General features: G+C 39.8%; 1 protein-coding gene and 1 long non-coding RNA gene across 5 annotated transcripts in view; one reads left to right on the top strand and one right to left on the bottom strand.

Annotated features, from left to right (window-relative positions):
* zranb3 (zinc finger, RAN-binding domain containing 3) overlaps nucleotides 1-25702 on the bottom strand; it is an 83914-nt gene that overhangs the window by 22293 nt on the left and 35919 nt on the right. For all 4 annotated transcript variants that reach the window (XM_042405354.1, XM_042405353.1, XM_042405352.1 and 1 more), the window contains exons 13-16: nucleotides 23952-24429; nucleotides 17405-17701; nucleotides 11119-11273; nucleotides 807-911 (exon numbers count right to left, since the gene is read on the bottom strand). In XM_042405354.1, coding sequence (XP_042261288.1) covers nucleotides 807-911; nucleotides 11119-11273; nucleotides 17405-17701; nucleotides 23952-24429 — 1035 coding nt within the window. The remainder of the gene's footprint in view (nucleotides 1-806; nucleotides 912-11118; nucleotides 11274-17404; nucleotides 17702-23951; nucleotides 24430-25702) is intronic.
* The window catches only part of LOC121892349, a 36875-nt gene that overhangs the window by 10037 nt on the left and 1136 nt on the right, over nucleotides 1-25702 (top strand). The window contains exon 3 of the long non-coding RNA XR_006094389.1: nucleotides 20744-20841. This is a non-coding gene — a long non-coding RNA (uncharacterized LOC121892349). The remainder of the gene's footprint in view (nucleotides 1-20743; nucleotides 20842-25702) is intronic.

Raw genomic sequence — 25702 nt, forward strand, 5'->3', positions numbered from 1 at the left:
TAACTATATCTTTTAACCGAATGAAGGATTTTCGTCATCGCACATCTGGATTTTAAGTTATCAGAGAAAGAAGCTGAGCAAATGTTAGCGGTGGCTCAACTCACAGTCCCTCTGGATGTACTGTGCCTGCTGGACAGCATCAGAGAAACACTGATTTTTTTTTTTTATGTGAAACTACTTTGTTCAGTGTTTTTACTGGTTTTAATCACCGCGTCTGTTTGTTCTGGAGAGGAGGAGACCTCTGCAGATAATTTGGCTCCGGTAAAAACTTCGTGAACGATGAACACTGAAGGAATCCTAACTGGGAGAAGCTGGTTGTTTAACAATGGAGACAACAGCTCCCATAATCCCAAGCTACTTCCCAACATCATCAAACTCCGTCTTTTGGTATTGTTTTGATTGAGAGACCCCTAGCAACAGAAAATGACATATTGTGTCTTAAAGCAGCCAATGGGAACACTAACTAAAAAACACTCTTATATGTGTACATGTAAAATATTCTTCATCTTGGAAATTCAGTGTAGTCATGATTGCATTTTTCTTCTTAATTAATCTGAAAAACCACAAAAAGAAGGAAATATTGGCACATGTTACCACCTGAAAGTCAAATCCATTGGAATTCCCCTCAAAGGTGTTTTTACAGTAATGACAAATTAAGTAGGTATATTACAGCGTGCACATCTCCCTTGAGTAAACACTCTGGCCCACATGCACACCCACACACACATTCATGAATATCAAAGCCAACGGAAAAGACACGCACACACACACACACACGAACACACAGCCTGGCGGGAAGGGCAGACCTGTATTCGATTTTCCCGGCGCTGGCTGAAGGCTTCAGGCAGGTCGTCCCAGTTGGTTAGTTTGATGTCCAGGGGGATGAAGCTCAAGTTCAACGCAGTACCGTCCTAAGAGATGAGGAGACAGACACGAAGAAGACAGCCTTAAGCGAAAAGATTTGTTGCTACTGGTACTGCTACCACCACCATCACTATTACTACTAATATTAATGATAAAACCAGTGCTGAATTTGGAATTCCTGGAACATGGTGTTAATTAAACTGCGGTCTCCTCACTTCATAAAAAATCTTCTCTCTTACCTCCAGGAGTATCTCGCCTGGCAGATAGTTTTAGTTTTATTTGCCCGGGTTTTAAAATATCTGTGAAATCTGCTTCCATTTCAGTGCAATGGAGGTCAAAGCAAGTTTTGCTTGTGGTGCTCACAGAACTGAAAAATGACATTACAAAAACTCAAAAAACAGCTTTCCAATCCAGAGATGCTTTCAGCAGTTTTTATAGGGAGTATTTCTTCGGTGGAAAGTATTTCTAAAGACAACAAATATCTCAAAACCTTGGTGAATAAAACTAAAACCATTTGTATTTCTTTCTTTTTCTGCTGTAAATGAATATGGATTTTGCATTCATAATCAGATTTTTTTCCCCCACTTTATCTGCTCTGTCAAAATGCCAATGAACCATAAAGGAAATATAATAAAATATCTAAAATGACAAAAATATAACTATTTGTATGGCTAAATACCAGAATTGGTGAACCAAACCTTTATAGTTGCGACTTTGAGACTATCTCTAAAGGTGCTTAATACAGAACTAATTTAATTATTTACTTACTCAACAACGTTCAAAAAAATGTATCATTATTCTGCACACAGTTGTCTGATTAAAAATTAATCTGCAAAGATATCAATTGCTTATATTTAAGTCACTTTTCAAGCGGAAAAGCCAAAAATCCACAAATTCTGCAAGTTTATTTTAATGTGGTGGAGGGAAATGGTAAATAGTTTTGGCTGAAATACCCTCAGTCTCACTCACAAGGCATAAAGAGGCACCTATAAAACACACTGAGTGGTTCTTTGAGGTAGTAAATGGTGCTCTGGTGCATAGTGGCACCACTACACATAGTCCCTTCATGGTTCTGACTGGCTCCTCGTGTTTTCCTGCCCAAACAGTTGGTGAGACGTGGGATTTGCTGCTGACTCACCTGTGTAACCAAAGTAAACAGAAATACAACCACGCACGTTTACTCGCCTTTCGAGTGTCCTTTACAGTGAATGACGACGCAGCAGAGTTATTGTTTCAATTGCCTGACAAGAATAAATGTCAGAGTAATATTGTAGTTATATAACCGAGATGCAAACCTTGGGAGGAGAGTTAGATTGCAAACAAACCCTCCTGACGCAATCAATTAAATGTTACCTTTATGTGTCACTGAGGGTGGGTGTTAGTGAGGGAACCTTCTGTTGTCTCATTAATTTTGTATAGACATTTATGGTCACCAGAGATGACCAAATACCTGGAAATCTAATGACATTCAGAACAACCACAGTTGTACTTTGGGTTTAGTATGAACTATGACCAACGTCAAAACACCCACACCCATTGTTTTCTATATAATGCAGCACGAATACTGGATGCGATGACGTACGTCAAGTTGATGGATTCTATTTTTTTTCTATGGAGAGCAGGAGATGTGGTGCATGATGGATACGGTGCGGCGAGTTGACGGCGTGTTCGCCATATCTGTATTTATATTAACACGACTCAACCTCAGCTTTATGAAAATGAGTCCGTCCAGCACAATGCACCCGGCTCACAAAACTCAGATCAAACTAGGCAGTGCTGATCAAATATGAATCAAGATTCTGTTACTGCATTCATATGTTTGCTTTCAGAAACATATTTTAGTGTACTGTTTAGCTGTAATAGGAGAAAGTTTGTGACCAGGCCGCCATTTTTTTCCTGCTTGAAAATGGACAAGCCGAAACCAAGCACCACCCAACTCGCAGTATGTCACCCAGCAGCTGGAGTGTTTAGTGGTCTGGTGCGTCCAGATGCGTCTTTGTCGGGGTGGCTGCATTCACACCAAATCTGGCAATGCAGAGTTGTGCGGAGGTGTGGGTGTGTTTATTTGTGCTTTGGAATGTAACCACTGTGAAACAATCAGAAAACGTTTTATTTTCTGTTTTATGTCACTGCTTTGTTCTCGCTACCACCGCTCCCTCTCTTCATTCACTCTCCAGCTCGCTCTACCACAGCTGCTCTCTCTCTCTCTCTCATCTTTTTTAAAATGAGTCAGGAAGCTGGAAACAAAGTCAACAAGTAAACAAGGTTATTCTTCCTGTTGGCGTCTTAAGTCTGATCGCCGGCTTATGTGATTGGCCACCGCAGTGTGATGTTGGGTTGCGCTTTGGCAAAAATTGATTCTGGTTCAACTGCTTGCTGGAGGTTCACTGCGGATTTTTGCTGAACCCCATGCAGTCCCCACTCCCACAGCCTAAACGCACTACCCCTGCACAATGACAGCAAATTGATGCGCGTTAAACCACATTGACACACCTGCTGTTTTTCCAGCGTCAATATGCGTCATGCCCTCAAAAGAGCGGCACATCCAACACATTTGCGCTCACGTCCTGCACAGGTGCAAAAACACCTGCAGGTCACGGCTGTTTTTAGATGGTCTATCTATAGTAAAACACTGAAGGCAGAAGTTTAGAAAACGGTGTTCTTTGTGGACTATTCTCTGTGAAGTTTTGGAGATTTTGCTCACCTACTTTTGGAGTTTAAAGACTGTCAGCCTGCACGTCACTGCAGTGTTTGTAATGATATGATTTTTCAGTCATCTTGTGAAGATTAGGAGATTGTACTCTTTGTGGACTGTTTTCTATGCAGTTTTTGAGATTTTGCTATTGTTGGATCTACATTAACACTGATGACATTTTGGAGAGTCCCCTCTCACATCAAGTCGAACCAGTGAATGAGTTTTAATTAATGAAGCAGCTGTTTGTTCGTTTTTTATTTCATATTTTCCTGAAGATAATAGACTGTTTTCTCAGTGGGGAGAGGTATAAAGAGACTGTCAGTCTGCAATGCTTTCATAGCTTTTGCTATGTCTACGGTAAAATGGGCTGCTGTAGGAACAAGTTGGGATTTTTAAGCAATTGCTTTTTGTTGTTGTGATGGTGGTTAGGTGTGTTTTATCAGAAGGCAGAAGTTTAAAATTTGTGTCTGAGTGTGTGATGTTGGATAAGGCCTGCTGTGAGCTGCAATGCATTGCTGAACTCTGATATATGGATCAACACAGATCACTTAAACGTGATGGATTGTCATTTGTACAATCAGATTTTTGTTGTGAATGCACTTTTAGACTGATTGTCTAATAACTGAGAGAGAGATCTGCTTTGAGTTCATCTCTCTGATTTTAAAGCGTGTCTTCAGATGGAGACTTTGCTCGGATTGTTGTCAAACTCTCCAAGACACTCAAAATTTGATTTTTATAAAGTCTAATACACAACTGAGAACATAAAGTAACATTTTTCTGTTATTCTAAATAAGCATACAGTTTAAAGGGGATCAATTATGCTCATTTCCAGCTCTATATTTTTATTCTTGGACTCCACTAGAGTAGCTTTGCATGATTCACAGGTCAAAGAAATCCTTATTTATCTCATACTGGCTGTTTATGCAGCCCCTCAGTTCAGCCTCTGTCTGAAACAGGTCGTTTTAGCTCCTGTCTCCTTAAGGACACCCTCCTGATGAGTCTACTCTGGAAGCTGCATCACTGCCAACTTCTGGCGACTCTGGAGGCTACATTAACTAACTTTAGTAGCAGGATTTCATTTCTTTTTCTCCTTTACTCCAAATGTCAACTTCTGAAATCCAGCCATACATGTTCGAGCCCGAATCCAATCTCGAATGTGAGAGTGGACTGCATGAACATCCGCAGCAACAAAGATTACAGCAGGACGTCTCTGTTAGGTAAATATTACGCTCATTACCTGCTTATTGTGTGACGGTGTAAGTTATGCGTGGGAAATGTGCTAAAATGCCAACTGAAGTGGAAAACGTTTGCTGTCAGGAAATAACAAAGGTAACATAGTTAGTAAAATGTTATCCTGCTGTCAACAAACAACTGTATAGTATCTCCCTGCACTGTGTGTGCTGTGCCTGGAACAGATGGCCATATAATGAAATCTGTCACGAGTTGACATCAGCTCATCTCGAAAGTAGAAGAAAACATTGGAAACCCAACATTCAGACCAGTCTGAAGCCCGAGCCTCTGCTCACAGGGATTATTTCTACATACGTTTACCTCATTATTTGAAACTTTGGACACATTTAGTATGAACATCTGACATTGGAACATTATATATGAAATGCATAATAGGTCCCCTTTAAGTTTTGAATAATCAAAAACATCAGTTTGTAGTACAAGAATTTTGGAAATGATCTGGTCCTATATGGCACATGGATGATATGACCCTGGCGACTACAGCACCAGAACTATATATATATTAGTTCATTATTCACTGTAACTCAAACTAAAGGTATTTTCATCCAAGCAAGCAGATTTTGAATGACTGACATTCAGAAATTGAATCCAATTACATTCAAGTTCTGTAAACTGGCCACAGTTAATTCTTTATTGGTTGCCATGGTAATTTGTGTGGTAACCAAGGAGCTTGTTAGTGATCTCTCTTGTTTTTCCCCCCTTTATTCTAATATAAGTAGACTACTTTGAAGAAAATGCTTCTCTTGTGACAGTGTGCATGCATTAGTAACAAAAATAATGATTATGGAGAATGTGAAAAAAACACATACCCACAACAATGTTCCTCATTGTGATTATGGGTAATCATACCGCCGCAGCTTATAGGTAACTGCATAATCACTATTAAAATAACCACAATAAAGAGCATTTTCCCAGTTATTACTGCTTCATTAGCGCTAACTACTGCCAATTTGAAGCCTGAGAAGCCACTTACCCTCGGTATTAACTTCACTCAGAAGACAGCGAGCGTGCCAAACATCAGGAACATTTTATAAGGAAGAGGCTGACCAGTGAATTTAGGAAAAGCTACAATCTGGATTTCAGCTGTAAGAGCCACTTTAGGTATGGAGATGGTGGATGGAGCAAGAGAAGCAAGAGACAGGAAAAAGGATAAAGTCTAAAGGTTAATACCTGCTGGCTGCCAACATGGATTTGGAGATACAAATCAACATTAGGAAGTTTTTTCCTGCGCTGCACCCTCAGTGCACAGAGGCCCACGTGTTTATTTGGATTATGGTAAAATAAATATCATGGAGAGTCAGGGGAATGGCGGAGCAGGTTGTGCTGTAACAGCATGGAGTAGGATTAGAGTCCTGCTAGATGTGATTGAAAAGAGGTGCACTATCCTCTCAACTATAACAAGCTCATGAGTAACAAATATATAAATTCAAAGCAGGGTTTCATTCCAAAATCAAAAACAGGAAATTAACTCATCACCTATTATTGAAACAAATGAGAGTTTCATTGATTGTCAGTTTTAAAAAAAAGATCTGAGTGATTACTTAAGGCATACATGTAATTTTGCTTTTTTCATATTTCATACTGTATACCTGCAGGATATATAGACAGGCACTATATACAAATAACCTCCAGTATTTAGAAATAAAGAAACTAGCAAAATTATTGTGGCACTTATCCTGGCATTTCCAAAACATTTTTTTTACCACATGCCATAGACATATGTCAGCTCCAGCTAGCGAGCATGACACATGGAATTCCAGTGAGAAATAGCAGCTACAGCAGTAATAATGCTATCTGAGACTAAACAAAGTTAGCTCTTGCAGGTAGTGATAAAGGATCAATCAATGGGCTGCTCTGATTAAAAGCACAGAAGCATTAAAACATCAGCATGTTTGATCTTCCTGCTGTTTACCATCAAAATACACCAGGCACTAGATAAGCTGTTTCTCCTGCAGCAGTTTCTGTACAAAACTATCTTCCACCTTATTAAAATCCAGGGCTTGATGCTAATGGCTAATTATGCAATTTGAGCTAAAAAGTTTCCTTCTTGGGATTTTAAATATTTTCCTCCCATTATTTGCAATTTGTGCAGTTTAAAGCACTCTCTCTCTCATGTTGATATCTTGCATTTCACAATAAAAACGTATCGATTACGCACAGGCCATGATGAATATGGACTTTTATAGCATTTCAGGAGTTTGTCACATATGACAACGTGTGTATGTGAATCATCCTGATGTGGTAAACACAACCATCTGGTACCCCTGGTGTTGACATTAAACAATAACACCCACCCAGCTGAGAGCAGGGACAGCCAATCCTTGAATAAAACAACCGTTTGATGTGTAGAAAATGGACATAAAATTCCTAATACTCTCAATATTTCTCATTCAAACCCCGGTGACAAATCTCCCTCTTGATTGTGCTCTGAGCAGCCCCCTGTGTGAATTCTGCGCCTGGTCCAGGATTATCCCGATGTGACAGCTTTCCAGCCAGAATTCCTCCAGTTTATCATTTAAACGACAGTGGGGGACATTTATCTCCACAGCTTATCGTCTCAGCCACGCGAACATGACACTTGTCTATTGCTGTCAGGGTAATATTCCATTGGTGATTCAGTTCGCCACTTTGGTCTTCTCTATGTAAAACCCTCTTGTCTCTTATCTACGTTAGTGGGGAAGAAATTTGATCCCTCATGAATGAAACAAAAGGGCGTTAAGTATCACAATCCGATCAATACAGAGGTCTGTTGGCAAGTGGCACTCAAGAGGAGTGCCAAGAATGCACAGGAGTGTAATCAGACTCACGCTGGGGTTAAATTGTAGTTTGTCTTAGTCGGCTTGGGTGCAGGAAGCTCTAGAAAGTTCAATGATAAAAGCAGCTGAGAGCACATTTTACTTGATTATGTGAATGAACTACTTGAAGTCTTCACACAAAAGCCCTGGGGCTGTCCGCTCACAGTTTGTTTAAAATATAACATGATTGGTTGCTGTAGATAAAGTGTCTCCGTTTCCTTTTCTGGCTCGGTGCCGTCGTTGCTATCTCTTGGTCAGCTCTTTCCAAATGATTAGACTGAAGTTTGTTAAAGGATATCTGAAGATTTATGACTGATCTAACACTTATTCCCTTAGTAATCTGTCACTGCAGCCATTGCTGTTGTTGTCCATCACTACAACACCACAACACAGCTGCAGTGTGTTCAATTATTTAACATTTTGAGTTATCTTAGCAACCATATATTTGGCACTGCTTGAGCAAGGTCTGTCAAGAACGCAGAAAACTGCAATATTTAAGAAGTGATTTAGTACTGTGCTTCCATTCATTTGGAAGCTGGATCCTACATTTCCCAGAATGTAGCATCTTTTGGTTAATTCCCATGTATTACACACTACATCCGCAGTTTGTAATGCAGGCTTTCTATTCAGGAAAATAAAGTAGTCACCGAGCCCACAGGAAGATAACCCTGATGACATCAATACGACATCACCAGGGTTATTTTTCTCAGACTGTATGAAGCTCCTCCAGAGCCAAAAGAAGACATGACAGGGGACATATTATACTTCTTTCTGGCTCTCTGTTTATATACTGTCATGAGGTCGGATAATGGTGTTGATCAAAGTACGTTGAAATGCTCTTCTATTGTGGATCGAATTTCAGTTTGAACATGTACTACCACCTACTACTATAGTTTGTTTCATGGTTTGTTGACGTAGCCTCTGGACCTGGAGGAAGTCTGCTGAGAGGCAGCTTCAGAGAGCTGGCCAATCAGAACAGAGTGGGCTCATCGGGAGGGGGCGGCCTTAAAGAGACAGGAGCTGAAACTGCCTGTTCCAGATAGAGGATGAACTGAGGGGATGCATACACGACCAGTATAAGTTAAATAAGGAGTTTTTTTAAACTGTAAATCATGCAAAGTTATTCCAGTAGAGCCCCATATTAAAAATATAGACCTGGAAATGTGCTTAATATTAAACAACTGTTGTCACAGGCTGAGTAGCACTACCCATGATAGGTAAACTAATGTGGATATGTAAAATTGGCGGACTATCCCTTTTACATAGTCTTAATAAAAGAAAAACATTTCTGAACCACACATATTAAATAAAATCCTTTTTAAAACCAGACGACTGCCTTCCAGAGTGCTAATAAATACAGGAGGATTGTAGATGAAAGAGTAAAAGTTGAAAGGCGGATAGAAGATGGGCGGACCTGTGTTAAATCGTATTGGTAATCCTTTGGTAATTCCTAAACCTTTAATTTGTATTGAACCAAAGAATATGAATGGATTTGAAGAGCTTTTCTTTCCCCTTTTACCACACAGCCTCGATCAATCAGAGAGAGAAAAAACAAAAAAACATTTGAAATGACTCAAACAGGCTCTTGTTCATCTGGTAATAGACAGGAATGAATCAGGGTTTCTATCAAGTATCAAGGTTATTCAGTTATAGTATATTTTTTATACTGCGCTAAACTTATAATGAATCTTAAAAAACTTATGAATATAACAAATTAATGAATTACACATTATTGTATAATGTTTTTCCAAATTTTAGCTCATTAAAGTTGATTTCTGTTGCCATGCAGCTTGTAAGTGGAATAATTTGCTGCTCTTTCAATTACCATTAGTTAAGAAAATGTTTCATTCCTCAACTTTGACTTTCCTACTGTTGTCTGTAACTATTTTCTCTCATCTGTCCTGTTTGCTAATTGGCAATGAGTGAAAGAACCGCACGTCTCTTATTTTAACACAGTAGTTGTATTGTTGTTTGCAGCTCTATCTTGATAGAGATCTTGATCTCATTGAGTCTTGCTTTTCAAAAAAAGGAATTAATTAGGTTTTGTTCCCTATTTAATTTAATATGACAGGAACACTCTTGTAAGGAACAATCAAAACTCTACATCCCCTTTTAGTTTTACTTATTCTTATTGCCTTGAGATCTGAAATAAAAATCACTACATTAGACACTTTTGACTTTCATTTAGAAGGTGAAAAGAGCTCCTGTTTCTTGACAGTTAAAGCTGCAAGAGGAGGGCTTTCACTTCTCTGCAAGACTGCAAGTTGGAAACTGCTTGAAATTTACGTTGTACAATGTTTTATACTAAAGAGACAGAAGAGGCATAAATATGACATTAGTGAGTCCGGCTTTCTCTGAATGGAAGTATAAATTAGTTGCAGTTGTTAGGAGATTTCAGGTTTTGAATTCATCACTTTCTGTGCGCACAACTCAAACTAGATTTAATTTGGTGAATCTTTGAGGTCACATTTGGTGACTGTGGCCCCACTTAGTGGTTAAGACATGCAAGACAGACACATTTTTCCATAAAAATATCACAAAACCTAAAACATCTTAGTTGTGTTAGTGAGCACAGCTTTCAGTAATACTCATAAAAAAAAAACATTATTTTGTAATTTCAGGAGTTAAGGCAAATTAAATTATGTGTAGATTTGTGTTTCTTTTATGTGCTGCAGACAGGCCTACATGCTGGTTTATTTCTCTCTGTTCTTTTCCACAGGCAGAAAAGCAGTTTACAAAAGGAAAGAATTAATGGTGTTAATTTTGGCTAACTTACCCTTTGCACTACAATTTGTAGCTGGATTACAATTTGAAAAAAAAAACACAAACTTGTGGTGTGGCTTCAAAATAGATTCGTGGCCTTTTGTTTCCTTCTGTGCTGCGTTACAGTGATTCAGCGAGCCAATCACAGCCCACCATGGACAAAGTAAAGTGGTGTTTTTGAAATTCAAGTGAAATTTACAGAAAGGGACTTTTGCCTAGGCACTTACAATTGCTAATTAAAAGGCAATCAAAACAGAAATGTTTCAAAAAACAATATAAAGAATTGGGCAATGACGACAACAAACTCAAAACCAGGAAAACAAAACACGTTAGCTACGATGCTTCCCCAGGTAATGATTGCACCGTGGCTAACGCTAACCTTAGCAACCAAGAGAAGGGTGAAATGAACATCTGCTTGAAGACCATACTTAATGGAAATCTCAGCATGTTTGTTGTTCAAAAGTCTCTCTTACTTATCAAACTTCTTTTAGTCTTGATGTTACCCAAGCCATCATGCTACATTTCTTGACTGTAACACACAAAATTAACAAAAACTAACCACACACTTTTGGGTAAAGACATTACAACATTCCCTGTAACTGTACCATCTATCCACAACCTTGAGAAAAAAAAGAAAAAAAAACAGAAGCAAGAAAAGAAATCATTAGTGAAACACCTCTGGTCCACTTATGAGCCGAGTCCAAGCACGATTCAATATGCACAAGCAAACACTCACACAGTCTGCAGTACCTTGGAGTAAAGATATATTCGGTCTGTGTACTGGCTGGCGCAGAACTGCAAGCCAGGGTACACGGGATGGGCGGTGCTGGCATCATCTCCATCATTGCCCTCATCATCGTCATTAGCATCAGCAGCAGAAGACAGACACACCGCAGCTCTCTGGTCTGCAGGGAGAGAGGAAGAGACTGACTAATATCTCACTGAGTATATATTATTGGCTCATTATTGGCTTTCACAGCTTTATTGGTACCTCTGTTTGCTCCTCTGGTGATGCAATGAATAGCAGAGACATTAAACTCCAGCAGCTTTGGAGATTTATTATTCAGAGCACAATATTAAGAAAATATGACATTTGTAGCAGATCATTCAGATGTGTATGCACACACAATACATGTTTGAAAAAAACTATTTATGCTTATTGCTTTCAACACTTGATTATAGAATCTAAAATGAAAAAATTTAGGTAATTATACTGATAGTTTCATATCACTAAGAATGAAATTGTGCTTCTTGCCATCACCAGTTGTTGTAACAACAACCCTACATGGAGGTTTAAACACTCTGCTTTTGCTGTGTTTTATGTTTAAAAAAGCAGCAACAGCAGATTGTTGTGAATGAACGATTTTTTTAGCACCAATAAATATGACTTTCAGGCACCAAAATGTTGACAAAAACTGCATAAAATGACTAATATCTTCAATTCTTAGCTAGAGATTTTGATTATGTGCCACATTGCCAATGGTAATCAGTCATGTAGCCCATGAAAAAGGAATAAGAACAGGAAGTCTCCGAAAATTGGACTTGATTAGACAGTCACACCACATGCTGGTCACTGGTGTTAACTTGATTTTCTGAATAAATTTAAGGTGAAATATGAGCCAAGCATTTGCAGAATCATGCCTCATTTTAGATCAACAACACCTATTTGCAGAGGCAGCAAGTCCTGTCATAATCTAAACAGTAGTTTGCTGATTGGTCCCAAACACATATTATGTTAAATTTTTTAGACTCATAGCAGCTAAACATATTAGACTTGTCAAAATATCAGAGACAGGCTTTGCTAAAATGTAAATCTAGCAAAGTAAACATTTTTGGAGCTTGGATTCCATACGTTTCTGATGAGGGACCTATTAATTTTAACTTGTTAAAGGAAAAGTTGAACAACTTAGAAATGATGTGCTTTGTTTCCGAGAGGGAAATGAAAAGATCAATATCAATGTTATACGTTATCTTGTATGTTCAGTACAGAGCTGGAGTAAGGACGTGGTTAGCCTAGCTTAGCATAAAGACTGGAAGCAGGGTCAAACAGCTAGCCTGGCTGAGTCCAAAGTGAAAAAACACCAACCAACCAGTGGCAGTGCAAAGTTATCCCATGCGTACTTGCAAAATGGACATACAAATCACTTTGCAGAGCTAATGGCTAGCTTTTTATATACTTATCAGTTTTGTTTGTTTGTACATATGTTACGTAGACATTATTCTGTTAATAAAACAACAAAAAGAATTGCTGTAGCTGGTGGACTAACTGCTAACACGCTAGCCAGCTTTAACATGCTGGTCAGTTACAAACATGGCCCCAGTAGCTCTGTCGCTAACAGGTTAATTTAAGAGACATATTTGTACCGTCGACTCTTAAACATCTCATGCAAACCTCTCCTCTTTTGTAGAGCAGTTTATACTCTGACAGAGGGTTAAATAAAAGTGAAACGTGCTACACAGTTAGCTTCCTTTGTTTTGGTTCCCACAAAAGTCAGCATTGTCAAGATGGGTTGGTATTGGTGAAGAACACAAATTCGTGTATTAAAGTTCACCGAAGTTGTATCCGTAAAGTAATCATGGCGATGAATTGAAGTCTTTTTTCGAAATGCTGGTGTGACCAGGCCTTTAAAGCTGTTTAAACTTTACAGTGTGTCTTGTTTGTTTAAGTTGCCCGTGAACAGAAATGTAAAACTGACTACTTTTTGATTTTTCGAGGAGTCGTGTTGGAGCTGCAACAAATAACATTTTATCCATCTGCCCAGTACTTCTATGATAGGCATGTTTTTTCACTTTGGACAGAATCAGGGTAGCTGTTTCCGCCTGCTTCCAGTTATGCTAAGCTAAGCTAACCCCATCCTGACTCCAGCTCTTTACTTAGTACATGAGATCCAAATCAATCTTCATATCTCACTTTTGGCAAGAAAGTAAAAATGCATCTTTCCCAAAACAAGCTGCTCTTTAATGTTGCGTAATACTGTGCAGCTACACAGACGGACCATTTCTTTGACAGAAACCTTCCAATCTATTTTTCACAAGTCCACTCACAAATTTGCTGAACAACAGGATGGAAACACAGCTAGAGACCGAAAGAGAGAGTGATAAAATGACAGTCACAGATGGAGAGAAACAGAGGAAGAGAGAAGAGAGAGAGCAGGTCATTAATGTCAGCTATGTAGCTCGCTCATCCTGCCAGCATCTAGCAAGAAAAGGTCAGGCGGTGGAAATGAGACCGCCGCTGCTCGACCACGCTTCATTTAGACAATGACCTATAACACTCTGATAATACTTGCCTTAAATCACTTCGCCTGGCCAGTTGTCTGCCTTTTCTGCGTGTGTGTGTGTGTGAGAGAAGGAGAGTGTGTGTCCATTTGGCATGCTAATGGGGGAAAATACTGGCAAAGGCTGATGCCTGTGACAAAAGTGTTTCCATCGAACAAGTGCTGTGATGTACCTGCACTGGGTCTCAGGCGGTTATGGGACAGTATCAGCTTTTGTACTGAAACGCTAAGGGTTGAGTGACAGAGGAACATATTGGAACAAAGAGCTTCAACGTCATGCTTTGTCAACATGTGTGGGTTGTCAAACCAAATGAGCTTTAAAATCTTCACATTATATTGCACAAAAGCATTGAACTGATATCAGCTATAGATACACAAACCCCTGGAAAATCATGTGTCATTTTTACGTGTTAATTAGTAAGCTTTAGAAGTGCTGCTTGGCAGATTTTTAGCTAGCTGTTTCCCCCGTATGTCCAGTCTTTATGCTAAGCTAAGCTAATTGATGGCTCTAGCTTCATATTTAGCGTACAGACGTAGGAGTGGTATTACTCTTCTCATCTAACTCTTGGCAAGAAAGCTAGTAAGCATATTTCTTAAAATGTTGAACCTTTCCTTTAAATAAAAGTAGCCATAGCGCAATGGAAAAATACTCAACGCAAGTAAAAGTCCTGAATTCAAAGTTTAACATAAGTAGGAGCACAGCAGGGAAATGTACTCAAAGTGTCAAAAGTTAAAGTACTTATTAGTGTGCAAAATGACCCCTGTCAGTGTAGTATGATCATATATTACTGGATGATGCATTAATGTGTAAGAAACATTTTAATATTGCTAATTTTATCTATAATCTATATTGTTGGGTAGTTTGATCTATAACAATAAATCATATTTTATATAATCATCATCGGCTTTGTGCTGTATGTAAAATTATAATCTGCATTTACATTTGTGGAGTAAAAAGTATAATATTTGCCTCTGAAATGTAGCTGAAAAATGGAAAATTAGCATAAAATGGAAGTACTCAAGTACAGTACAGTCCTTGAATAAATGTGCTTAACAGGCTTTTGTCTCTATTTCACCGGTTTTGTTTTACCTATTATCTCCATAAATTAATCATAAAGTACATTTCCGCAGCACTGATTCCATCAGTATGAGAAGTTATGTCATACTAACTGCTGTTCAGCTCTCAGTTTCTCATTTTAATGCAGTTTCCATTTACTAATTAATTCCAATCAATTCTACTTTGTTGTTTTTTTGATCGCTGTTAAGCTACTGTTAAAGAAACGGGACACTTTCTGCACAGACGGCTATTATTTGAGACTTGTCCATTCTATATATATTGGTTTTTATTTGAGAATATATGGTAGATACATTGATCTGATGCAATTTCATGTAAAAATTTTTTGTTCCAAGATGAGATCATCTTGAGTTATTTCCTCTCCTTGACCTATCCTGTACACTGTCAATATCTTTCATTTTTATGTTTGCCGTTCTCATAGGTGTAATTTTCTCGGGTCTGGTACACGATGTTCTGATCTCACCCTGGCCTCAGCTGGAGCGGGCCACTTTGTGTCTGAAAATACCAAGACGACCAGACAAAAAGCATTGTGCGGCGCTTCAAAACGTGATCCTAAACATTCTTAGGACACTAACATTTCACAAAATCCCATCTTTCTATCCTACATCTGTAATGAAACCAAGCAGCTCTGCAATGTGCTCCCTATATTTGTTGTAAGCAGTTTTTTTTTTTCCTTCTTCCCCTTCCCTTGTTTGCAGTGGCGGAACGCGCCAGCTGCATTAAGTGGGCCATTTATACGATGGGGGCAATTCATCTTACAAAGCCGTCTTATTAGACTGTCACTTACACAGTATGAACAGTGCCTTCAAAACACCCCAAGGGATTTATCTGTTATTTTACTGCAAGAGAAAGAAAACAACGCCTAATTGGACTGAGTCATCTCATCTTCTGCAGGATCGAAACAAAAGATATATATATATTTATATATATATATATATATATATATATATATATATAAAAAAAGAAAATTCTAACGGTGCACTTCAAGTGTGAAGACGTTTGGTTGCAGCTGATGCTGCTGCAACGTTTGAACTAACATCCAGATAACATGTATCCATGTATAAATGTTTGGATCATGTTGATAGGAGCGACAGACGGCAGAGAGAGAGACAGAAAGGTGGAGGAGGAGTGATTGCCTGTCTGTGCTGTGAGGAAAGTAATCTCAGAGCAATCAAGAGGTGGAGGCGGCCGACAGCTCTGCAGTTTGCCTTCTAAAACCACGGGCAGGTAGAGGTAAATCATTAGGCACCGCTCCTGACCTCATAGGTCACTTTTATTGGACAACCGCTGTGTTTCGCATTAAACCCACACTGCCGGAGACAGACTGGCAGCGGCATGTAACTAACAAACTAACTAACCACCAATGTGATAGATAGACGGATAGATATTGAGATGGATAGATAGATGAATATTAGCTGTATCCAGGGAATAGTCCAAAGGGGAGGTGTGAGGCCAAGTTGGCATCCAACTGTGTCTCTTCAGTGCTGCCATTTATGATCGACAGCGAAGCTTTTATCTCTCCCCTAGAGTCGGTCTAAATAGACGTGTTTTTTTTTTTTAAAAGAAAGTGCTCACCTTTAGTATTTTTTCGCCAGAGAGCGGGGGTGTGGGGGGCACAGAGAGCAGAAGGCGCTGCAGGGGAAGCTGTAGTGAGATCCAATCCTGCACCGTTGGGGGGCACAGGTAGCTACAGAGATGGGAAATTAACCACTCGACAATCTCTGGGTACTAATAGATGTCAAAGTGTGTGTGAGTGAGTTTGTGTGTGTGGCTCTGAGAGGAATTGGCCATATTGTTACACACTGATCTTAAGATGTTAAAGGGTAATAGGGGTTGATAGCTTGCCTGTTAAAACCTAAATGGCTTGAGCATGTACGATTTTCCTTCCTATGTTAAGTATTCTACAAAGCAACGGCCCTGAACTGCTATCGGTCTCAGTTACACCCTTCAATAACTCTGACCCAAAATGTTTGCACGTTTTCAGAGGCAACACCTAGGTCGCAGGCTTTTCTTAGACTGCCAGACTTGCAATTTTTTTAGAGCTCTCCATATTGCACACGGTGTAATTAGTTCTTTGTAATTAGTGCAATTTATTGCTTTGCGTATCCCTTTGAGACACAAGTACTTGAACACAGAGGTCTTAATTTGCAATATTACACACTGTGTAATTGGGAATTTGTTTCTTCACATCCCTCAGAGACCTGCAGACATGTACACATAGAACCAGAGTGGACGGGGTGCAGCAGGGAAAGCAGGTTGTGTTTCAAGGATCAGTTGGTGTGGGGAGGGGACTAGTACCTTTTATGTAATTAGACCTCGGTCCACTTTCTTGAAGAAAAAAAAAGAAAAAAAGTCAGACAATCAGAGGCTCATCAGTTGCCTCCTGGACAGTGATTGAACCTCAAATCTTGTGTGTATTTTGGTGCTTCAAGCAGGTCACATTTTTCAACAAGCTGCACTCTGGAGATTAGTAGCAGTGGCTTCATGTGTGCGGAAATAGGCAATATCCCCAAGTAGACACTAATAATAGTAAGAATAATAACACTCAGCCACATATGGAATGAGATATAGTCCCTTATTGGTTTGAAGTGATGAAATTAAACAGCATTATATGGGCAGGTGACAATGCGGCACCAGCCAATTTCCCTAGATATGAAAAGGAGAAGATTGCAGGTGGGATTACCCTGTGTGTGGTCAGGGAGGAGGCAGCCGCCGCCACCAGCGACGTTGTCGCCTTGCTCTCCCGCTGATTGTTTGCCTTTGAGCCGCCGCTTGTCCTCGTCCTCTGCTTCTTCTAATTTCTGTTTGTCTTTCGGAGGCTCATCCTCCTCCTCCTCCTCCTTCTCGCTCTGTTTGTCTTTGCGTGATTTCGGAGGCTGGTCTCTTCCCCGGCTGGTCTCTGGCTCGCTGTCTGAGCCAGAGAGGACGATGCACGCCAGGTCCCTCTCGGTTGAGAGGGGTTTCTGAGGCCTGAGAGGCTCTGAGCCAGCAGAGAGAGAGAGAGAGAGAAGGAGGGAGGGAGAGAAAGATGAAGATTACTTTATTGGCCGAGTTGCACAGTGTAATCAGACTTTGAAGAGTTTCATTCCCGAGCGAGATATCCATCATCTGAAGAGTGCGACAGTGTGACAAAATGACTGCTGACATGAAAGTAAAACTCAATATGGCTCATTAGTGATGTTATTAGCTATCATAAGTCCTTTACTGACAATTTGAAAGGATGTGATTGTGTAGAATGGATAGACATAAGCAGTTATGTGGTAGAACATATAAACACACCTCACTCATTTTAAGACGGTGTAAATTTATACAGGGAAACAATTACAGTGCACATAAAAAATTTATATTTCCTAATGTGTTTTTCATTATTATTAAATTATCTTTTCAAAGGAGTTGGCTGATAGCTACATACTGACCTCTAACTAAAAGTCTACACTGCTGGAGATATTTTAGTCTTAGATCTTTGCTCAGCAGCACGTCAAGAGTGATGCAGAGAGCTGCAGATGGAACACCTGCCAATCCCCCCCTTTCACCAGCTCTCAGATCAAACAGCCAATATAATTTGCAGGGAGAATGAATTATCTTGGTGTCACATTGTTTTGTTAATTAGTCGCCTGCATTACGTGCAATCAAACCTAAACAAAATAATTGCCGGGGATTGCCGCATCTGCGCGGCGCTCCACGCCTGCGCGGGCGAAGGGTATTCAAACAGTTCATAATGGCCAATCGCAGATCTCACTTCAAACCTTGAATAGCGCTTCTTAGACCGGCTATCAAGCTGCAGACCCACTCTTCAACCATTTTCTGTGATTTTCATTCATGCTGAGTGTTGTAATTTTTATGCTGTAAAAAAGGTCAGGCACAAATCTAAGCCGCAGAAATGTTAATGGATGCAAGGATTATGCCATTGCCATTCATAGACTTAACATTATTTAAAATTGTAACTTTGAGTTGGGCTCTGAGGCACTGCCACTCATAAACTGAGCGATTCGAAGTACTGATGTTTATTATTAAGGTAAAGTTAACAGATTAGCTGCTAGAGAAAAGAACACTTATTTATAGCCAGATGTTAAGGTCACTTCAGTCATTCATAACGTTGCATCGAACTTCTTCAAGAGAAACAGTTTTCTTTTCCTACTTTTAAACTTAAATATAAATCACATCCTTTCACATTATTTGTTGAACTTGAGGTGTGAAATCTAATAAGACAGTAAGTTGTGAGTCTCGGGGACGCAGAGGGCTAATTAGTGATCCTGCCTCTCTGTGGCTTGTTTCTTCAAAAGGCCAGCCTCTAGCCGGCTTCCTCAAATGTCATCTGAGTCTCCGGGCTCCTGGCCCCGCCGCTGCCCCCCTTCACTAACAAGCCGAGCAAGACCGCAGAGAGACGGCTCAATTTGTGTTAAGCTGTCCCCACTGAGGAAGATGTTAACAGGGAAATCCTACAGGGCCCGTGCCTCAACTTTACCAGTCAACCCCCTTGTTTTCCCCCCCCCAATCAGGACCCCATTATGTCTGTAGTAGCTTGATAAGGCTCCAAAATTGCATTTCAAATCAAGACACGTTAACACACTGCTACACACAGACACATTAAAAAATGTGATCTTACGCGTGAGCCGACAGCGTGAGCTTATGAGGATTCATACAAAAAAAATAACACACTTCAGTGGTTGAATAAAACAAGAAAAGCTTTTATTGAAGTCTGCAGGGAGTCAAACAGCTGCGGAGTGTGACAGCAAAGTATCAAAGATGAGGATCAAGCGTTTAAAGATTCAACTGGACAGCGCTGTTAAATGCTAAAAATCAGAAAAAAAAACCCAGAACAAGGATAGAGAGCCAGCTGAAAGGTCTAGAGAGCCAAGAGATATCCAAATTGCTCTCTTCCTGTATACATCTCTCACAGTAGGTGCTGTAGAGACAAATTACTGGTCTACCGGTGAAAGAGCAGGAGGATTGAAGCATGCCCACGCTCCTGTCCTGAAAAAGCTGCAAACACAGGAACTCAACACTACCGATTCCACCCGAAAAAATGGTTGAACACACAACTGTCTGGTTGCTCACTGGTGCTAAATCAACTACAGGAAAGGGTTCAGACACCTGAGATGCCAAACCTTGTCACATAAAAGAAGTAATAATCCATGACAGTTTAATTAAAAACAATTCTCCATGACTGACCATATAGCACAACAGTGATTCAATTTGTCTCCAGTTAATGAAAGCTGTTGTTATTGTTTATAACATGGTCTGGGTGAATACTCTTTTCTGATTGGCCGGCAGGTGTGCGTTAAAACCGCGTATTGCACACGTAGTTCGGCTCAAGTTTAATCACCGTTCTAAATTCATCTGCTACCCGACCTGTAACCATAGCAACATTAAAGAGCACAGCTGTCAAGGATTACTCGTTATGAAGTTTATGAAGAATAAGACGCAGCAGAGGAAAAAGAGATGGAGGAGACAAGAAAGAAACCGAGCGAAAAAATGGCACAAGTAACTGACACCTGAAGAGCTTAAAATGATGGAGGAAGAGGAGGATGAGATAAATACAAAAATAGCAACAAAAATTGGCAGTTAATATACTGAGAGACTTTCTTTATCAAAAACAAAACACTGATTTGGAGACGTCATGCTAAATGACACCTTACATGAAATGAATGCCTCGGTTCAGTCTGGTGGCGAGTACAGTGTGGCAAGTTGTCATGACAATAGTAAGCTCTTGTTTCATAACCTTTCAATTTCGAGTGTAAATTGTTCACCAAAAATTTGTGAATGCTTTTATTTTATATTGTTGGCAAATGACCATGGTGTAAGTGGGATAATCAACTTGTAGGTGTGCATTAAATGGTTTTAAGGCGCTTAAAATCATTTAAAGCAACCATTCGCGTTGGTTGGTTCTTGGCCTTCCATTTGTACCTGAAAACCGTTTAACACACACCTACTCGTTGATTATCCCTCACTCAACATCTGGAATCTAGTAAGTTTCCCCTTCCTGCTGTGTCAGAAAAGCTTCTTGTTTTCTACGTTTTAGGGAAGAAATGGTGGTAAGCATGAGAAGTGATGGCCGCCGTGGCTGAGCAGATAAAGTGAAAAGCATCACCAACAGAAACCCCAACTTCAAAATCACCAGTAAGTCACAGCTGTTTTGGACGGTTAATCTATAGCAAAATATTTTAGGTAAAAGTTGCCATATTTCCAGTCAGCTGAAATTTAGAAAACCGTGTTCTTTATGGACTATTCTCATCTAGATTAAAGACAGTGCTTTTAACGAAATTTCTATTGTAAAATACTTAAAGCAGAAGTTTTAGGTGGCAAATTTTTGTTTTTTTCCACACAATATCACTATCATATCAATAGGTAGCCATTATGTGCATGTAAAACTCCTTTAACAGGGTTCTCATTTTAAAACAAGTCAGCTGGAAACATTTCAAAGTCAGCCAGCCAGTTTTTAAACAACTCACAGTTAGTGTTCATTAGCTAGCGCTAGTTTGCTGGCTAACGCTTCTAAAACCTGCTAGCGACAGCTGTCGTTTCAGCTTACAAAATTGACTGTGGTGTGCTGGTTTTTCTGAAATTGAAGACTCATCGTTTCAAAAAAATCTTAATGAATTTTGAGTGCTAAACCTGCCACCATTATCATTGGAAACTGCATATGTGCAGAGTGAAAGGAAAGCCTGACAGATGTAGCAGCTGTAGCTAAGGGAACGGGACTTAGCGAAGGGTCAATTTACCACTTTAACCTGCCATTTCTTTTTCCCCGTATCAAGCTTTAATACTTTCCCTTTGAATCATAAAAATCTTTCTTTTCCTTCTCATTTCATGCATCTCATTCTGTTACAGTCTGGTACATTTCATTCTGGTACAAACGCCTGACGGTACAGCAGACCAATATCCTGTTCTCCCTCTACAGCTGCTGCCTCGCTGTATGTTTGCCATGCTGCTCAGATACACCGAGCCAAATGCCTAGAAACTTCTTCTTCTGCATCATGTGTTAGTATTCTGCAATTCTCTGCAACATGTCTCAATGCCAGTGACACAACTTGTGACACTGTGTCACCCCTTCCTTTGTAGTCACTGTGAGAAATTGTTGCTCTTGAAGGAATAGCATTCCTCATGTCACACTATAGGCTCTGACCTGATTATTTTCTTACATTTCCACACGCTGAGGATTGCAACTTGCCAAGTTGAGAGATATCTCCATAAATACAGTTGTTATTCTTCAGCATAGGCTGTCATTTACAAATTTAGCAGGTTGTTAAATTCCCTGTCTAGCGAGCTGACACAGCCTGCTGCTGTGAATGCAGAGTGCTGCTTGTGACAAAGAAGAGTGTGATTGCTGAATAGTTATCAAGCATCTGCTGCAGCTGAGCATGAAATGGGGGGTGAATTTTGTTAAAAAAAAAAAAGAAAAAAAAAAAGTGTGTGTGTGGGTGGGAGTGTGGGTGTGTTTTTTTTTTTTGCTGCTCAAAGGCTGAGGTACTGGTTGTTTGAACCGTGTGTGTTTTAAGTGCACCATCCTCACTTCCAATGGACCGAGCTGCAAACAGACCTTCAGTACAGCCAATGTTTATACTTGTACTAAATATAGATCTCATATTAACACAAAGAGACCTGAGAGTCAAGTACAGTGCCAATCTTTCTTTTTAAAACACACAGATGAAAAAATGACCAGTTTTATACTAAATATATATCGAAATATGTGAAATATTTGCAACATGTCTGGATAATGCAGGCGTTGTCTACATTATCCTTTTCGCGTCTTATATCAACTCCTTGACTGCTTTCTACTGCAGAGAAGGTTTCTAGTAAAATCAAAGATTTCAATATAGAAGGTCTTCAATTGATAAAATGTCCTCAGGTGTTGTGCAACAGTGGCAATGAATATCTTATTGCATTTCTAAACACACCGCCTGTCTACATAGCTGAAAAAAATATGGTTAGTCAGTCTGTCTATCCAGCCTCGGGTATGCAACCTTCCTTTTTTTTTATGAAAAATAGCCACAATATTGTGGCTCTGTGCCATTTAGACGCCTCATTTTGGGAAGTATTGCTCACATTAAGGCACAGGGAAATCAGACTTTAAGCCAGGTGAATATGACTCAATCAATTCATCAATTAATCAACATTTTCTTATGTAACACAGAACAAACAAAACCAGTTCTTTTCTCTCACGTTTCTGCCTCCACATGTTATTTTTGATTTTAATTATGAAATATAAAAAACAGCTGTTTGTCAGAAAAAGTTTGGTTAGCAGTGTTTCCTTCCAAAAGGTCATTTTTTCATAATTCATCTTGATAGTTTCCATTTAAAATACAGCTGTTAATTATTGAGGATTTTCCTTTATTCTAACCTCAAAACCTTTTTATAGTATCCTTTCAACTTTGAGAACTAGTGAAATCTGTAATGAAATCTCTGCAGGAGGAAACTTTCATGCAAGTGTGCAGATATATATATATATGTTTGTCTGACTTTAAATTACAAGGACTCTAATATCAATACAACCATAAAATTCTGCACAACGTGCCGCAATAAAAGCAGCACTAAAATTCTGCTGCTCAAAATCTTAACAGCTGCAGAATTTTGGCATATTTTCCTGATGCATCTCAGACATTTAAAAAGCATGGACCTGCAGTCTGCCAGGTCATAACGACTCCCCCCCCCCCCCCCCCCCTTTTGCAAGATACAATCATAGGCTGTCAGAGATATCACCCAGAGCCAGCTCAACTTTTCCCAACTTTGTGCAAGACATTTGCAGCAATAGTAAGCGCCTGTTCTCTCTCTTTCTCTCTCTCTCTCTCTCTCTCTCTCTCTCTCTCTCAGCTTGACAGGTGAGAATTATACTGTGTCCTTGTCATCTGCAGAGAGAGAGCGAGACAGACAATATTCTCTGAGCAGAGCTATTTCAGACTCTGGCAAGCCTGCCTCCATCTTTCGCTATCACGCATCTCCATCTGGTGAAATTGGTAATGCTGTTCAAAAGTATTATGTCAACAGACTGCTACGATTGATATTGACAGGAAGAAAAAAAAAAAAGCAATGAATGGATTTCAGCTTCAGGTGCTTCATTTCGAGCCCGAGCTGATGGAATATTATCTTTTTCTTAATGGAATCCAGTTTGTTTTGCAATCAGTGAAATTAAGTTTGTGAATAATAATAAAAAAAAACTGAAAAAATAGAGGAACACATAGTGGTTGTAGGTGAGGGAAAAATCTGTTTCGATTCAAGAGTGTCAATCCTACCTGATGTGACAGCAGAAGAGGAGCGTGGGAACTCGCACACCTCGCAGTAAGGCAACAGGCTGCTGTTAGAGTATGTGCAGGCCCCACAGTTCCACTTCTCAGCAGGAGGGTCGGGCTCCGACAGCTTCCGCGGTGCCATGAAGGAGACTAGAGAGCTCCCCCCCGCCGCCGCCGCCGCCGACCTCCGCTTCCCCCCGGATCGAGACTTCGGGCTCGGTGTGGCCTGCGGCGTCCGGAGCCTCTTCAGCTGCGGGGAGAAGTCCTTGTCTGGTGCGGTGGGGGTTCGGGAGCAGGACTTCTCTTTCTTCTCCTCCTCTGTCTTCTCAGAGTTTGTTCCTCCGTCAGCCGGGGGGGCGGCGGTCGTCTCTGAGGAGACGGAGGGAGATGTTTCTTCATCTTCCGTTCGCTTCCTCTTCTTCTCCTTGCCGGCGCTCGGGGAGAAGAAGGAACGGATGTCGTGCTGCTTCTCCTTCTCAAACTAAGAAAAAGAGATGCACCCGGTTAAGATTTGCACGACAGGTTTCAATCCACCTGTAAAGCAGCATCACTGACACATTTCGTTCCCGTTGTCACGAGGCAATCATTTTACCCTTTCATAGCACACAAAAGCAACATTTTCTGATGCAAAGTTGCACCTTGGTACCACTCAAAAGAATCATAAAAACTACATGATGACAAATAATGAATGGTTAGAGCAGTGTGAGGCACAAATATAGCTGTTCCCTTCTTGAAATGTCTGACAGTAACATCGTTTTCCAAAAAAATACTTGCTACAAATACAAGCTGTTGTCAAATACGGATCATAAATTCTGCACAGCTCTTTCAATGGGCCAAATTGTTGCAGTAATCCACTATACATGGGGTGTCATGCAACCTGCAAGTTATTTTTTTCACATATAATACTTCCTTTTGTATAAACTTTCCCCCTAATGCCATCAAATTCAATAAAAATAGTATGTATTTCTTGTTGCTTTCACATGATATGATAAATATTCAGAAATATTTATTTTTCTTACTTTGCCTACTGTAGGTGACGGTGAAAAATAGATCACACTGCTTTTCAAACAGTATTTATTACCTGCAAGCTTATGTATCAAAATGCTCATTATATAAATCCTCACGAGCTAAATATTGCAGCTTCTTCTCAATGTTTAGTGCAACTTATCACATACTTATCACATAGTTTACAGGGGTGACTCATGTTCTGTCATTTCTAGAACATATTTACACCACAGAGGGCAAAACTGTTTTACTTGAGCACCACAGATGCTGAATATGGAGCAGACAGACATCAGAGGGACAACAGCCTGAATACAGAAGGATGTGTTGCACCGTGACAAAAAGATTTTTTGTGTATTGTAAGGCCAAATGTCAATGTATTCATGAATTTGTTGTATTGAGACATTAGTTTTGACTGTGCTTTCATTCTGTATTTTCTGTTTTACATAAGCGTCAGTACTTCATTGTGAATAGGAGACGTACCAGAAAGGTGACTGAGAAACTTGCGTTTATCAGCAGTCAGCTGTAGAGGGATTTTTGACTTGCTTGAATGATGTTAAATGTTTGGAGAGGGTGACAAGTGTTTCGCTTCACAGTATAAACTGATGTGGTGATTGCACTTATCGTTTTGAGAATTCAGCGTGTGTTTCAGGAGATGTGCTTGAGCAACTGAGAAAAACTGCAAAAAGTGACGTTATTAAACATCACAACCCTCAGATATTATTATTCCATTATTATATTAATTAAGACGC

This window comes from Thunnus maccoyii, chromosome 24 (genome assembly GCF_910596095.1).
Source record: "Thunnus maccoyii chromosome 24, fThuMac1.1, whole genome shotgun sequence".
Lineage (NCBI taxonomy): Eukaryota > Metazoa > Chordata > Actinopteri > Scombriformes > Scombridae > Thunnus > Thunnus maccoyii.